This window comes from Penicillium psychrofluorescens (assembly GCF_964197705.1).
Source record: "Penicillium psychrofluorescens genome assembly, chromosome: 6".
NCBI classification, from domain to species: Eukaryota; Fungi; Ascomycota; class Eurotiomycetes; order Eurotiales; family Aspergillaceae; genus Penicillium; species Penicillium psychrofluorescens.
Genome location: NC_133444.1, coordinates 110,779 through 125,645, shown reverse-complemented (window position 1 = coordinate 125,645; position 14,867 = coordinate 110,779). Strand labels below are relative to the sequence as shown.

At 53.3% G+C, this 14,867-nt stretch overlaps 8 protein-coding genes and 1 non-coding gene across 9 annotated transcripts; 7 read left to right on the top strand and 2 right to left on the bottom strand.

The window, feature by feature from the left end:
• Positions 1 to 156: 156 nt before the first annotated feature.
• On the top strand, positions 157 to 1,940 carry PFLUO_LOCUS8556 (uncharacterized protein; the record flags this gene model as incomplete). The annotated part of the gene is made up of 3 exons (XM_073786302.1): positions 157 to 261; positions 315 to 806; positions 864 to 1,940. The coding sequence occupies 3 exons, from the start codon at positions 157 to 159 to the stop codon at positions 1,938 to 1,940; spliced, it is 1,674 nt and encodes a 557-aa protein (XP_073642571.1).
• Positions 1,941 to 2,672: 732 nt separating this feature from the next.
• PFLUO_LOCUS8555 (uncharacterized protein) lies at positions 2,673 to 3,704 on the top strand (the record flags this gene model as incomplete). Its single annotated transcript, XM_073786301.1, has 2 exons — positions 2,673 to 2,828; positions 2,886 to 3,704. 2 exons carry the CDS (start codon positions 2,673 to 2,675, stop codon positions 3,702 to 3,704), a joined length of 975 nt encoding a protein of 324 aa, XP_073642570.1.
• A 203-nt stretch (positions 3,705 to 3,907) lies between these two features.
• On the top strand, positions 3,908 to 3,979 carry PFLUO_LOCUS8554. Its single transcript has one exon. It is a non-coding gene; the product is annotated as a tRNA-Arg (tRNA).
• A 411-nt stretch (positions 3,980 to 4,390) lies between these two features.
• On the bottom strand, positions 4,391 to 5,818 carry PFLUO_LOCUS8553 (uncharacterized protein; the record flags this gene model as incomplete). Its single annotated transcript, XM_073786300.1, has 1 exon — positions 4,391 to 5,818. One exon carries the CDS (start codon positions 5,816 to 5,818, stop codon positions 4,391 to 4,393), a length of 1,428 nt encoding a protein of 475 aa, XP_073642569.1.
• A 319-nt stretch (positions 5,819 to 6,137) lies between these two features.
• PFLUO_LOCUS8552 (uncharacterized protein) lies at positions 6,138 to 6,821 on the bottom strand (the record flags this gene model as incomplete). Its single annotated transcript, XM_073786298.1, has 1 exon — positions 6,138 to 6,821. The coding sequence occupies one exon, from the start codon at positions 6,819 to 6,821 to the stop codon at positions 6,138 to 6,140; it is 684 nt and encodes a 227-aa protein (XP_073642568.1).
• A 1,945-nt stretch (positions 6,822 to 8,766) lies between these two features.
• Positions 8,767 to 9,673, top strand: PFLUO_LOCUS8551 (uncharacterized protein; the record flags this gene model as incomplete). The annotated part of the gene is made up of 4 exons (XM_073786297.1): positions 8,767 to 8,853; positions 8,908 to 9,085; positions 9,139 to 9,302; positions 9,353 to 9,673. The coding sequence occupies 4 exons, from the start codon at positions 8,767 to 8,769 to the stop codon at positions 9,671 to 9,673; spliced, it is 750 nt and encodes a 249-aa protein (XP_073642567.1).
• A 704-nt stretch (positions 9,674 to 10,377) lies between these two features.
• Positions 10,378 to 11,601, top strand: PFLUO_LOCUS8550 (carnitine transporter; the record flags this gene model as incomplete). Its single annotated transcript, XM_073786296.1, has 5 exons — positions 10,378 to 10,626; positions 10,683 to 10,731; positions 10,815 to 10,831; positions 10,885 to 11,498; positions 11,550 to 11,601. 5 exons carry the CDS (start codon positions 10,378 to 10,380, stop codon positions 11,599 to 11,601), a joined length of 981 nt encoding a protein of 326 aa, XP_073642566.1.
• Positions 11,602 to 12,201: 600 nt separating this feature from the next.
• Positions 12,202 to 13,355, top strand: PFLUO_LOCUS8549 (uncharacterized protein; the record flags this gene model as incomplete). The annotated part of the gene is made up of 2 exons (XM_073786295.1): positions 12,202 to 12,357; positions 12,408 to 13,355. The coding sequence occupies 2 exons, from the start codon at positions 12,202 to 12,204 to the stop codon at positions 13,353 to 13,355; spliced, it is 1,104 nt and encodes a 367-aa protein (XP_073642565.1).
• A 401-nt stretch (positions 13,356 to 13,756) lies between these two features.
• PFLUO_LOCUS8548 (Ubiquitin-conjugating enzyme E2 15) lies at positions 13,757 to 14,481 on the top strand (the record flags this gene model as incomplete). The annotated part of the gene is made up of 3 exons (XM_073786294.1): positions 13,757 to 13,913; positions 14,055 to 14,147; positions 14,225 to 14,481. 3 exons carry the CDS (start codon positions 13,757 to 13,759, stop codon positions 14,479 to 14,481), a joined length of 507 nt encoding a protein of 168 aa, XP_073642564.1.
• Positions 14,482 to 14,867: the final 386 nt, after the last annotated feature.

Here is a 14,867-nt window from a genome sequence, read left to right as displayed (position 1 = left end):
GGTTCGAATATTAGCTCCACTTCAATTTACATGGACTTGCCCTTGGTTTTGCAGCTTGCATAGATCGGCTAAAGATGCGCTCATACCCCTCCCGATAGATATATAAAGGTCTGAGGCCGACAGGACTGCCTGTTGCGATGTAACAAACGAATCACTATGGGTTTTTTACTGCACTTCCTGCTACTGGTGTCAGTCTGTTTTGCGTCTAAGTTACCTATCGTCGACCTTGGATACGAGCGCCACCAGGCGTTTTCATTCAATGTACGCTCAACTCGCAATTTACTAAGTTTTTACAAGGCTGACAGTATGGTTAGAGCTCTCTAGGCCTCTACAACTTTAGCAATATCCGCTATGCTGCGCCGCCGCTGGGTGATCTAAGATTCAGGGCACCCGCCCTGCCAACGACAAACCGTTCACAGGTCCAGAATGGCTCTGTCGGTATAGTGTGCCCTTCAGCCGCACCGCTGTGGGAACAAGATATCGAGGAGCCATTTCTTCTAAGTATCCTCTACAACACCACCTTTAACCAGTCAACCAACATCTCTTCCTACCCGTATACGCCCGCCAAGCTGGATCCTCGGACCACCGAGGACTGCTTGTTCTTGGATGTGGTTGTCCCGAAAAAAATCTTTGATCGTGCCCAGAATAAATCCTATATTCCCAATGATAAACTAGCTCCGGTGCTGGTGTGGATCTATGGCGGAGGCTATACTATGGGAGACAAAAGCAGTTCGGACGCTTCCGGGTTGGTCCACCGCAGTACAGTCTCCGGTGATGGCATTGTCTTCGTTGCAATGAACTATCGGGTAAGTCTGACAGCAAGTATTGTGCACCAGGATATCTAACTTGTCATCCATTGCCAGCTGGGCGCGTTTGGGTGGCTCTCTGGGAAAAGTCTCAAGGCGAATGGGACAGCAAATGCCGCGCTCCATGACCAGCGGTTCGCGCTAGACTGGGTGTATAAAAATATCCATCTCTTTGGCGGAGACTCCCGACGAGTCACCATCATGGGAGAGTCTGCCGGCGGAGGGTCAGTTATGCATCAGATCACGGCCTACGGTGGCAACGCAGGACCATCGCCGTTCCAACAAGCAATTGTTCAAAGTCCCGGCTGGGTCCCAATGCCCGCAGAAAAGCAGCAGGAACAGACACTGCAGCAATTTCTGACTATCCTGAATGTCACTAGTGTGGAGGAGGCGCGCCGCCTGCCGTCGAAGAAATTGATCGCTGCCAACGCATATCAAGTGGGCACCAAGTCCTCTTATGGCGCATTCACATATGGACCCGTCGTCGACGGCACTTTTGTTCCGGCACTACCCGGACAGCTTCTGCTGGAGGGCAATTTTGATCACAATCTCAATGTCATGGTCGGACACAATGCCGACGAAGGGCTCCTTTTTACCTCGCCAGCCAGTCGCAACAGCAGCTATCTTGCGAGCCAACTAAAGCAAGAATTTGAGTATGTGCGGCCTAATGTGACCAAGTACGTCACGCAGGTGCTGTACCCTCCGATTTACGACGGCACCTACGGCTATACAAACAGCATTCAGCGCGATGCTTTTCTTGTCTCGGAGTTGATCTTCATCTGCAACACGGACTACATCAACCGGGCTTTCCACAACCAGACATTTGCCTACGAGTTCAGCATTCCCCCGGCACTGCATGGACAGGATGTCGCCTACACCTTCTACAGCGACGGGGCTGGCGCGTCCGACTCGACTGTCGCCAACGTCACCGTGGCAATGGTGATGCAGGACTGGTTCACTAGCTTTGTACAGTCTGGCGTGCCTGTTTCCTGTCTTGCTCCGACGTTCCCCCGACACGGCCACCGTGGGCAGTTGATGAATATCGCGAGCCAATCTATTTCTCCCATGCGCGACCCCACGAACAATCCGCGGTGTCGCTTCTGGCAGACGGCACCTTACTATGAACCATCGTGACTCAATAATGTTTTGCGTCGGTATGATCCGTGTAATTACTGGGCTGGCAAAGGACGATGAGATATATTTTTGGGGTACGTAGCTACGGCGGTGATCTAGTGCCTCTTAAAGCTATGCGCTGTACAGACTCAATGAGTTGTTCCCCCTCGAACTGAATTGTACCTTACTCATCAAATATCGGTGAAGAGCTTTCTCCTCAATTGTCCACCAACCAGCTTTAGGAGCCAGGTCACATCGCAGAGGGATGATGCATGAGGGAGGCTAGTAAGCCGACCGATCGGGGGATCCTTCTGTTTGTTGATCGGTGAGTCGGGGATCCGTCTATCCTCGGGGCCTCGGATCGCGGATTTGCCGCTGCCAATGCTACCTCCCGGCCAGAATCATGGAAAGGGTCTCAAACGGGTTTCAGGGCGAGCAACGATTCCTGGCCCCCATTTGCTCTCCGTTGCTCTCCGCCACAGCCTCGTCTCCACAGAGCCGCACAATAGGCACCAGCGATTCGGCCTAGCTGCTCACAAATAGTGAACTAATCAGGATGCTCGCTCTATTTTTGCCACGACCTAGTACACTCCGGGTCCATTTCACGTCGCATAGCCCTGGGCTTGGCAGATCAGGCCATCCGCGCCTGACTTCGTGGGCTCGTTTAAGAACACATCATATCCCCCCGGTTTCGTATTGGAACTCTATTCCCCGTTCAATTCTCTCTCGCTCTTTTTTTTTCTCCTGAACACGATGCGGGCGGCTTGGTGGTTCACTCTGTGCCTGAGCAGAGTCGCAGTCGCATCTCTATCCAATGCCGACTCCCGCGCTCATGAATTACTGCTCCCGTACCTCCCTCACTCCTCCTACGACGACGCTTCCCTGAAAAGTGCCGCCGAGTCCTATTTGGTAGGCACAATAATCGTTTTTTTCTTGGCAGCTCAAAATTTAATCAACGCCTCATAGTCAATCACCTGGTCCGTTCAAAATGGCATCGTTTGCGCCAACGACGATCCGATTTTTCCTCCATCAGCGTCTATGCGATTACACGCGTCGCAATATCGCGACTCCAACGAAGTCCTTCAAGACGATGACAGTATCCTTTCATATTCTTTGGATGTGCGCCCGCTGTCGACAGAAGGTTCGGGCATGGCCGCAGGCTTGATGCGTCTCCGCGTAGAACTGCTCGACCTGCACGGCAAGCCAGTTACGACGAATGCGGTGGTGGTGGACCTTCTCAGGTCTAGCGATGGAGACAATGTCATCAAGAGTGTCGGGATTGGGCCCGGTAGCGCAATCCACGATACTCGCCCAGTGTCAAAGCCGCGGCCGTGGCAGATGAACTGGTGGAGCTCCAAAGTAGACTCCTTGTTGAGCAGCGTGCAGTCTTCCTCTCAAGATGATGCTCCGCCATCAGGAACCGCGAGCTCCCTAGATGCGATGTCTGCGCCCGATGCAGCCACCAAGTCGTTCCAAGGCGACGGTACATACTCACCATTTCGCGCTTCTCCCTCCCATACTGGATCGGATTTTCCACAACATTCCCGGACCTGGCGCGCATTCGTGCTGCCCATTGCTCTCGGCGCCATGGCGGGTACGCTGGCTTACGCGGGTGGGTTTGTCATTGGAATGATTGGGATGTCTCTGTCCGCTCGCCGCAGGCATCGGGCTCGCCGACACCGCCGGCGGCACTCTCGCGTCCCATCCATTGATAATGGACTTTTCGTTGAGAAGAAGCGAGTGAGGATGCCTGATATTTATGAGACTGACTCGGAAGGGGTATGAGAGGTGTCTCGGTCGGTCATAGCATGATGGTTATCAAATCATCCTTCGGCGTTCTTTGGCATGGTTATGCATGGTTGCTCAGCATTTCGTTCGTTTTCTTTTCATATGCTATCTAGCGGTCTGAGCAGAGGCTCATGTGTATTCACTTATACCCCATTCGTTCTACAATGCAAATCACCATCTGAATATAAGACTTCAACGTTGGCCGGCTGGCCCAATGGCAAGGCGCTTGACTACGAATCAAGAGATTGCAGGTTCGACCCCTGCGTCGGTCATTTTTTGCCCTTCCTTTGGGTATGAGTCCATTTGTGGATGCCGTGAAAACTTTTTCTTGCACTCGGGCCGGTGGATCGGGACCCACCGGATTGTACCGATCCACACGACCACAGCTACGTACCGGCTCGTTCATTCAGGACAGTAGAAAGAGTAACACCAATCCTTGATTTACATTATGTCGGTTCATCAGGAAGTGGAATATTCTAGGCCCCACAGAGTTCTTAAGATAAGTTGTGTATGGAACTCCGGTGAACGACCAGCCAACTCCGGAACCCTAATTCATTTAGCTGTCAGCGAAATCAGGGCATCCACTAGACTCAAGAAAGCCTGAAATTCAGCAATTATGATAATTGGTATTAATTGAAACACATATACCTTATCACAAATCGACTTCCAAACAATCGAGCTTCTCAAAAAACACCCTTCAGTCTACCACGCTCAACACCGCCCCAAATCACAAACTTGGGCTCAAACCCTTTACCAGCATTTTCGGTCTGACCTAGCACCTCATTTCGAGGCAGCAAGACCACATTCTCAGGATACAGCTTCCCCAAGATAGCCAGAGCGACAATAGGATCAACGGCAGGAATCACATGGACACCACCTGCTTTGGCACTCAGGAGACCTGTGTTGGGTGTCTTGAGGATGGTAGTGGAGTGGTGAACAATGACAGATGCAGGAGTCTTTTGAGCCTCAGCCGTAGCACCATTTAAGGTTTCGTTGTTTTCTGGGAAAGAAGTGGATTGCCGTGCAAAGTATGAGTACCGATGCCCACGAGCAATTTGCCCTAGGTCAATAGCGGCGCAATACCCGCATTTAAACTCGATCCGTAGTTCAAGCTGACTCCCCTTCTCCGAAAAAGGAATTAGACCCACTGAGACGTCTTGGACCGGAGATGGCTCTTCTCCCGGGAAGCTAAGAGCAGATGCGTTAACCGGCATACCCGCGGGTATCTCAAGCCGAGGTGCAGAATAGTAATCGTCAAACTGATAGTCGAATAGGATGTCTGTTGTGCTGGGCTCAATTATTGCCGGAATATAGTGCAGCAAATGCAGCGAGGTTGAACCACCAGCTAGGAACGCTGGCAGAACAGCACCATGCGCATACTGAAAACCATAACCAACAGAAGCGGTAGAGAAGAGCTTTGGTGCCAAAAGCGTTTTGGCATAGGACGTGACCCCCTTCTGGGTTGTATGTTTCGTGAGCATCTCGGCAAGAAATTGGGCCCTGGCAGACTCCAAATGGCGAATACCTCTCGCAGCTTCGCCATCGATAGGTATGAGGACATCCTGGTAATTCTGAAATGGGAGAAGCGCATCGCGAAGTAGGACCATCTGGTGCATGTACTCGTTAAACAACTGCATCAAGTGCGGTTGGCTTCGGTCACCGAACATCAAGTCCACGTTGGACGGAATGAGCAAGTGGCCCTCACAAGGACTGCGGAGATGCATGCTCGGGTCAAATGATTTGGTGTGAGACTCGCGAGCCCACTGAACCAGTGACTTGCCGATTCGTGCTGCCTGGTCCTTCATTTCTTGTCGCGAAACGTCGAGGGGCTCCGCGAGGCGAAGGGTGGCTTCGCGCGTATCGGTAGCCAAATTGGCAGCGAGATTATCTAGAAGCCGAACACGAGCAGGCTTTGAATTTGGTGGATCGCTTCCAAGTCGGTGGACTACGACGTCCAGTAAAGGTGAAAAACTTTCTACCAGCTGGCGTGGAGTATACACGCCCGACCGTAAACCCCACGCTTCAGTCAAGGAAGTAGTGTTATTCGTTTCTCCGTCGGTTGTCGCCGGGATATTGCGCCCGATCAGGATGCCTCCAAGCAGGCGATGCATGTTGCCTGAAGGGTTAGTGGCAGCAATTTTGGAGATCATGTTGAGCGGTGATAAGTAGAAAAGGAAAATAAAGACAGCTGAATGCCTCCGAGTGGCAGTGCATGTTGCAGACACAACCTCCTCTTATATGTGGTAGGATAATTCATGGTTTGTCAGTGATCGGAGATGGTTGAAGTCGATAGCGATCGGAGTTTCCTGGTCGCGACCACCCAACTCCGATGGGCAGGTATCGGATGTCGGAGGCAGAGTGTCAATGAGAAATGTTCCAGATCAATTGAAGACATTTGATTGAGTATTTTTTATTGACAGTTTGTTCGTGTCAGGGGAACTGTTCCAGAGCGCAAAGGACAATCAGATCTCGCAACTCATCGGACCCTCCAAAACCCGAACTGCGAGTAAAAATCGTCCGCAGAAATTCTTTATTGAAATTTGACAGTAGGTGCTGAAGGGTCATTCCCGCTGCTCCCAGAGAGTGTGAGGCGGATGGGACACCGGTCATCGGAGGGATATTGTTTTGCTGGAACTCAATGGTAAATTTCCACTCCTGCTCGTTCCGTGCGGTCCAAAGAGCATGACTACAAGGTAAAGGCAAGTTCAGGAGCATATCGTCGTCGAGTGGCTCATAATATATGGATTGTTTCCCGCTCTTGAAATCATAATTGCTCAGGAAATGTACGACATGGGCCAAAAATATGGTCCGTCGGGATGTTTCTGCAACCCGCCACTGCTCCAAAGTCTGCATCGGCGACACGCCTGAAGACGCTAGAAGATCTTCACTGGGGGTTTCAAGGTGGCAATTGGTATAATATTGCGTCATTTTGGCAAGGAAGGGCGATTTCAGACCTTTCCTGTTCGGCTTCTGCTTCCAGCTTTCGGTTTCTTGTTGTGATGATGCTTTCAGTTCCAAAATTTCGTATACCAGCATGGCATGCAGAGCATCCCATTGCTGCATGCATTGGTAGGATGGATAGGCATCAATCAACCTACGTCGCTCCGCATCCATTGTGCGTCTGGTAAAGCGCGCTCCGTCCTGCGTCTCCATAGCAGCTCCGCAGCAAATGGCCATAGAGGTTCTTTCTAGCGTTGTTACATCGGGGGTGGCTTCGTCATACAGTTCCTGATGGAGGAAAGGAGTGCAGAATTCATTGCGAAGAAGCAATTGGGGGTATTGACACACTAGATGCACTAAGCCACGAAGGTTTGACTCTGCGGGCGGAGTGAGATTCGATCCCATGGTTTTTGACCTAGACATGGGTGGATTAAAGAGTGCTGGTGGAGAAACTAGGTTTTCTCCATGCATGAAATCGTACACCGAGTCCTGCTCGGCTTGGCCAGCCTCTGACGGCGGAGCCGCGGCTAAGAAAGGCGAGGGCGTAGGCAGATCCACGGGCAAGTCGAGACTGTTGTTGGGCCAGCCGATCCCTTGTAGGTCCCAGGCTAGACTATCTCGAGGTGAAATAAAATCTGGACCACTATCGACAGGCGCTGGCTGTCCGCTGTCTGTGCCAATCTCACCCGTGGGCTGGGAGGCGTAGACGCAAGGAATGCCTCTCGTGACACATCGGGAACACGTCGGGTGCGTGTAGCTGCATCTTGCTTTGGCCTGGACGCACGCGTCGCAGGCCTTTCGGCGCGTGGTCGACTTTTTTGGCCGCTGGCACCGCCGGCGATGACGCAGAAACAAGTCGCCTGTGACGGAGCGTCAGTGGTACGCTAAGCTACTACTGAGCGGAAGGACCATACGCCGTTCATACGTCTTTAGGCAGTCGCAAACATACTGGCCTGGGTTGATCTCCACCATTCTTTCCGGCTGGAATGATTAACAATCAATCAAGCTGAAGATATCCACGACGGTAAATAGTGGCTGATTAATGAATGGCTGGCCCACACGTGGTGAGCCTTGACTGTCAGCAATCAACCAACCAACTGAATGGACATTTAAAATTCAATTATGTGTTTCGAAAATAATAATAGTTATCGCGGAGTACCCGGTCAAGAGTCTTCCGATGTGGGCTGTGGCTGTTGCCATTCAGCCCAGCCACAACTGGCGGTGACTGGAAGTTGCACCGGCCGGATCAATAGCGCGTCGGGCGTTTGGATCTATCACCGAACTATGAGATGGATTAGCTGCCGATCACCCAGCGCCACCGAGTACCTGTTTATGAGTTCCGTTCTCGACTCCTTTGTTTCGTGTGCATGCCTGGAATCATCAAGGATGAATATTTTGTATCATCCCAGGGCTCTTCTAGACGAACCCTCGGGTACTCCTGAATCAGCCAACTCGCCTATCTCTCCAGTAGAAATTGGAGGTCGCTGCAGGGCCGAGCTCCTCACTGATCACAGCCCAAGGAAAATCCCTGGAAACTCAAATCATCATAATACCGGCCCAACTGAGCTGGATGGACCCTGGTGATCGAGACGGACCTATCACATCGGCACTGTCGCCCAACTAAGGTGCGCACTATCGCGACTGGGCGATCGATCCTTATTCCAGATCTCGATTCAGCTTTTTACAGAGCCAATCTGCCGCAAGGGTTTGCGGTGAATGACTTCATGTGGCCTTCAGGAACAGACCCGTGGAATTTTTCACTAGCCACGTTGGCTGGGGAGCACAACAAGGAGAAGTAGCTCGGCCGCTCCTTCATCATCAAGGTAATTCGCGCGGTCGATCCTCGATGGTGGCTGGGTAGAACGGGGGTTCTGATGGACCAGTCTTTTCGGTCTGGGGAAAGTGCTAGTGTTTCCGTCGACAAAGGGAGGATGCATGCAGTGTTTTGATTCCAGCTAATTTCCCTGCCGGCCCTTTATAAACGACGAATGTCCCCTGGGAGCGGCTTGGCTCATCTTATTCCCAGTCCGTCTTGTCTACCTTCAGCTCTCTGCCCCCAGCCGCTGCCAGCTTCTATCGAATTGTGTTGATACTGATCTAATCTCCCACAACCGACAACATGAAGTCTTTCTCCCCCGTTGCGCTGGCCCTGTTTGCCGCTGTTGGCATGGTGACTGCCGCCGATATGAGCACCTCGGACTGCGCTGTGAGTGGCGCGCATCTTGATGTGGTTAACTAGCAGTGCTCACATGATATATAGAACATGTGCATCTCAAACATGAATGCCAAGGCGTCCGAGCTGGGCTGCTCGTCTGGCGACATGACCTGCTTGTGCAAGAGCCAGGACTACCAGTGGGGTGTCCGTGACTGCACCGACCAGGCCTGTCCCGGCTCCAACCCGCAAGAGGCTGTCCAAATGGCTCTATCCAACTGCCCTGGTACGTTGCCCCCGTAGGAAGATATGTGCTTAAAACTGACTATGAATTCCTAGGTGGCTCCGGCTCCGGCTCTGGATCTGGATCTAGCTCTGGCACTGCTGGTAGTGCGACTACCAGCATCATGACCCAGACCACCACGTTGACTGGCGCCAATGGCCAGCCCACGGCCACTATGACCAACACTGAGGCTACAACCAAGACCGGCAATGAGCACATGGTGAGACCCTTGCACTTCTTTTATGATGATTTTACTGACTGGGACATTAGACTACCATAACTTCGGGCACTGGAACCGATGCCACTACCTGGACCACCATGCAGACCGGCACCAAGACCAACACGGGAGCGTCTCAGACGGGCACTGGCAATGGATCGGGCTCGGGCTCGGGCAGCAGCAATGGATCAGGCTCGGGCTCTGGATCAGGCTCTGGCTCAGGCTCTGGCTCAGGCTCTGGCTCAGGCTCTGGCTCTGGCTCGGGCTCTGGCAACAAGGGCTCTAGCTCGACATCCACTGGCGCGGCTATGCCCATGGCCACCGTCGGCAGCGGTGCCGCTGTCCTGGGTCTGGCTGCGATGCTGGTGTTGTAAGCAAGATCGCTCCTTGGGGATATTGCGGAGGAAGTAATAATGGAGAGGAAGAAAGTATGTAGTACAAGGATCAGTTAGTCCTTTTTTAGTCCTAATGAAGTCATGCTCCACCCACATGATGATTCCCATGTGATTGAACATTGCAAGAATAGTACTGTGTAGCAGGTGGTATTGTTGAATCAAGAGAGTATCTCAATGCCTGTGAATATTTGATAAACACCCGAACCCCCGGAGTCATTCATTAATTGGTTCGTCCAAGCCCTCTCTTCCGCGGGGAAACGGGGAGCGTCAGCCGGCGTTGCCCTAAGTTTCCCGTTCACCCGGATCACCGCCACCGCGTGTTGCTTGCTACTTGCAGACAATATTCCCTAGTACATCGACACTCATTTCGTCCTACCCTCTAATCGGACTGGATATATCTGCAGTGAGTTCACCCTATACTGTCTGTACCACCACTCGGCGCCCGTTTCACCGCCTCCCGAACCTCGGCCCAAGTCATCCGGGGATATCCAAGGGAAACATCGGCTTCGCGCACACCGAGTCTCGGTTTCGGCCCTCGTTCATTATTATTTTCCCCCCCAGCTTGCTCTTCTTCCTTCTTCCTTCCTTCCATTCTCACTGCTCTTCTCTCCTCTCTTCCCTCTTTGTCCTCGCTTTTCCTCCACCCCCTCCTATCCTCCGACTCGCCCCTAATCCCGCCCACAATGTCGAGTTCCACCTCGCCCCCGCCGAAGCTCAAGGATGAGGTCAAGGCCGTCGAGGCGAAAGCTGTGAACCAGACCATTGTCCAGCTCCGTTCGCTTGCCGCTGGTGCTGCGGGTGGTCTCTGCGCCGTGGTGGTGGGACACCCCTTCGACCTGGTCAAGGTGCGCCTGCAGACTGCCGAGAAGGGCGTCTACTCGGGTGCCATGGATGTGGTGAGGAGAACCGTCGCCCGGGAGGGTCTGGCGCGGGTATGTATCCCTCGCAAGCAATTGAGGTCTGGGACTGTTGTTGACTGTTGGCTTAGGGACTGTACGCCGGTGTGTCGGCGCCGTTGGTGGGAGTGACTCCGATGTGTAAGTGCTTGCGCCAACCGCTCCAATGGCTTGTGGATCGCCCAATCTATGATCCTGAAACTAACATGATTTTGATTGAATAGTTGCCGTCAGCTTTTGGGTATGTAACCAAGCTCGCACCGTATCACAGTGATTTTAACCACCCGCCTCCAGGGTTATGACGTGGGCAAGACTCTTGTCGGCAAGATGTCGGAGGTTCCAGTGAAGAACAACACCTCCCAGTACTCGATCGCGCAGATCTCCGCCGCCGGCTTCTTCTCCGCCATCCCCATGACTTTGATTACCGCTCCCTTCGAGCGCGTCAAGGTGCTCCTCCAGATCCAGGGCCAGAACCCACCGCCCCCGGGCCAGAAGCCCAAGTATTCTGGCGGCATGGACGTGGTCCGTCAGCTGTACAAGGAGGGCGGAGTTCGCAGTGTCTTCCGTGGCAGCGCCATGACGCTGGCGCGTGATGGTCCGGGATCCGCAGCTTACTTCGCGGCCTACGAGTACATCAAGCGGTCGCTGACCCCCAAGGATGAGAATGGCAACGTGACCGGTGAACTGTCCCTGCCCGCGGTCCTGACTGCCGGTGGTGCGGCCGGTATTGCCATGTGGATTCCAGTCTTCCCCGTCGACACGATCAAGTCCCGTCTGCAAAGTGCCCCCGGCAAGCCGACGATCGGCGGCACCATCAGCGCCGTATATGCCAGTGGAGGTTTCAAGGCCTTCTTCCCCGGCTTTGGCCCAGCTCTGGCGCGTGCCGTGCCGGCCAACGCAGCTACTTTGTAAGTTTTCTGCAACAGTGTTCTGGGAATTCTGCTGACCTTGTGAAATAGCCTCGGTGTCGAACTGGCGCACAAGTTCATGAAGAAGCTTTTTGACGACTAGATGATTTCTTCGTGTTGTTGTGTATATATCCGTCTTTTTGTTCGTTTCTCTGCAGCGTTCTCTTTTCGGCTGATGTTATTCTAAAGATGTGTCGGGTCCTTCGAGCTCCGGTTGGTTTGTATAGAAGGATAGACTACATACTGTACAGGGCTGGGAGTTGGAAGCAGTACCTTGTTTCCTTGCGATGTAATTTCATATTACTCCACTACTACTGTGAGACACTCGACCGGGTTCATTAGCGACCGGCCCCGCCGCCACTGTTTGTTTTGAACTGTTTGCCTTGGGGGCTGCCTTGGCATGGACATAGTGCCCTTGTTAGGTATTCACCGTTGATGATTTATTACCAGATGGTTAACTATTAGCTACTGTTATTGACAACTAAGGGAGAACTGACTGACGGCGTGATTGATCAGCTGGTACTTCGTAAGTACTTTGTTTGCAGTGTGCATCATCCGCGTGTGCCAAGTATCCGGCACGTACCGGGCGGTGCGGCTACGTTGTCTCAGCCTTGTCAGCGCATTAGATAAATACACTCGTCGTCTTTCGCCCCCCATCTCTCTTCTTTCCTTTCCATCATCCTTGATTTTCTCGCTATTCATCATGTCGACTATCACTGGAACCGTCTTCCGTCGAGGTGCTGAGCTCGCCGCCGTTCATCTGAAGAGAGAGCCGTCTGACGATCAGCCCCGGCCATCGCCATGGATGTTCGGCCTCTTCGGTCTGACCGTTGTCGCGATCAGTCTGACCGTGTGGGCGGTATGTAGTGCTTGTGCCCTTTGATCCGACTCTGCTAATGTCGTTGGCAGGTCCAATATACACTTGGCAACGTGGTTGCCACCTTGGCCGCGGTCGAGGATACCAACCCCGACATCTACGTCCGCATCGACAATAATGAAGACGACCCCAATAAGCCCATCAACCCGAATGAGCCCGAAATGGCCGGTTCCACCCCACTCCAGCCCATCACCAACAAGCTGCGTACGACCGTGCGGCATCTGCGCGCCCGAGCCGGATTCTGGTCCCCGTTCCGCGGTCTCAGCCTCTTCCTGGTCTACTCCCTCGCTCGCGGCTTTATCTCGGGCCTGCTCCCCACCCGTGGCTCGTTCCTCGGTCAGTTCCTCGTCCAGTCTTGCCTCAGCATGCTCCTGGCTACCTGGCAGATGGCCTGGGTGCACATCGTCATCTCCGAGCGCTCGCCCAAGCCCTTCTACCAGCGAATTCCCAGCTACCGGACCTGGCCGAAGATTGCCCCCGCGGTGGCTCTGCAGGATATCCTCACTGCAGCCGGCTTCTTCCTCCCGCTGGCTGCCCTCGAAGCGGTTGGTCTGATCGACTTTGAGACCCCCCAGAACGAGGTGACGATGAAATTCGTGTGCAGCACCATGGCCGTCTATTTTATCCCGGCCCTTTTTGCCTTCTTGATCTCCATCCCCGCCCGTGGTATCTTCATCCGTGTTGCTGCGTCGATGCTCCCGGAGGAGGATGAGTCCATCGTGCCCTTTGACCGATCCTTTGGTGGTAAGGTGAACCCCGCCATCACCGGCGGTAGTGGCTGCCTCAGTGTCACCGATGCGTGGGCTACCTTTGACTGGCCAGCTCGCGTCCGTTTTGCCAAGGTCATTGGTAAGACGATTTTGATCGAGATGGCGCTGGCTGTTGCGGCTGTGGCTATCCTGGTTGGTGAGCTGATGCTGATGGGTCCTGGTGTCCTGGCTATTGGCGGCCCTTCAGACCCCCAGGGTATGAGCATGTAGACCTTCGACGTTCCTTCTGGTCCGTTAGGTGAATGGCACTGGATGGAAAGAGAGGAGAATGCAGTTGGATTTGACCTTTTTCCATGATGATATTTCGTATCGCCCCTTTCCACTGGCCATGAAGGCTATATCTGAGTCTATCCATTCTTTGTTCCAATACAGTACTTTCGTTCCTCCTCCCCGTGAATATCCTGGTGTAATTGTATTGTCCACCCCATGCCCTAACGAACCCATTGGGCCGGCCTGATCCCGCTCACCGCCTTGCCTGCTTTCCCTCCCCCTCACTCTTTTCATCGGTTCGTTCTTCCCTACACTAAACCGTCCTCCATGCGATAACCTTGTTGTGTTCCTTTCTGCTCTCAGTAGTGACCCAGACGCTTTCTTTGCCTTGGCCTTCCGTCATGGCGACCTCACCCGCCGGCCGTATGCTGTCCCGCCAGCTGCAACAGATGCAATCTGATAAGGACATTCCGGGGATCAGCTGTGGGCTGGCCGATAACAACGTCTTCGAGTGGGAGGTGATGCTGATGATCTCGGACGATGTCAAGTTGTACGGAGGTGAGTGGTCATCTTCTGGGAGAGCAACCACCTCGTCGAACCCTCTGTTCAACCCTCTGTTCGGCGGGAACAGCCCCTCTGCCGATCATTCTGGACACCCTCCGCTTAGCATAGACTCCCAAACTGACAGTCCTACTGTAGGGGGTTTCTTCCGTGCTCGTCTGTCCTTCCCTTCAGAGTACCCGCACATGCCACCCAAGATGAAGTTTGAGACACCGCTCTTCCATCCGAACAGTATGTGCCACCCACCTGAAGTTTGGGCTACAAGCAGCATCGGAGGTATCGACATGCATACTAACTACCGGATCTAGTCTACCCCAACGGCGAAGTCTGCATCTCCATCCTGCACCCGCCCGAGGAGGACAAGTACGGCTACGAGTCTGCCGCCGAGCGCTGGTCCCCTGTGCAGACCCCCGAGACCATCCTTCTGTCCGTTATTTCCATGCTGTCCAGCCCCAACGATGAGAGTCCCGCCAACGTCGAAGCGGCCCGGTTATGGCGTGAGGATGCTGCCGAGTTCAAGAAGCGCGTGCGTCGGTGTGTCCGGGAGAGTCTGGGCGAGGAGTGAACAGCCTATTGGCACAGCTACACCCTGTGGACGGTGTGTGTCTCACTCACCTTGTTGCATAATAGAGCGAGCGATGCGGACGGGTCGAGCCGTTGCATGGCCACGCTCTGAGCGGGTGGTTTCCTCCTATTTGTACGGCATTTCTGGGCAATTCTTTCTCTCATGATCCGGGGTCTATGTTCATTTGGTTGCTGGAGTTGCGTCTGACCACATATGTGATGTGCTGGTTCGCGTTCGGTTTTATTTCGTATGGATATGTTTTATTTCTTCCAACTAATTGCATCTATAACCATGTTCTATTTGTCTAGAATGTGGCCAATCCAGCCTAAAGATATGTACTATGTATGCGGCTATGCGCAAGCAGCTCAGCTCTAAATGGCTGAACC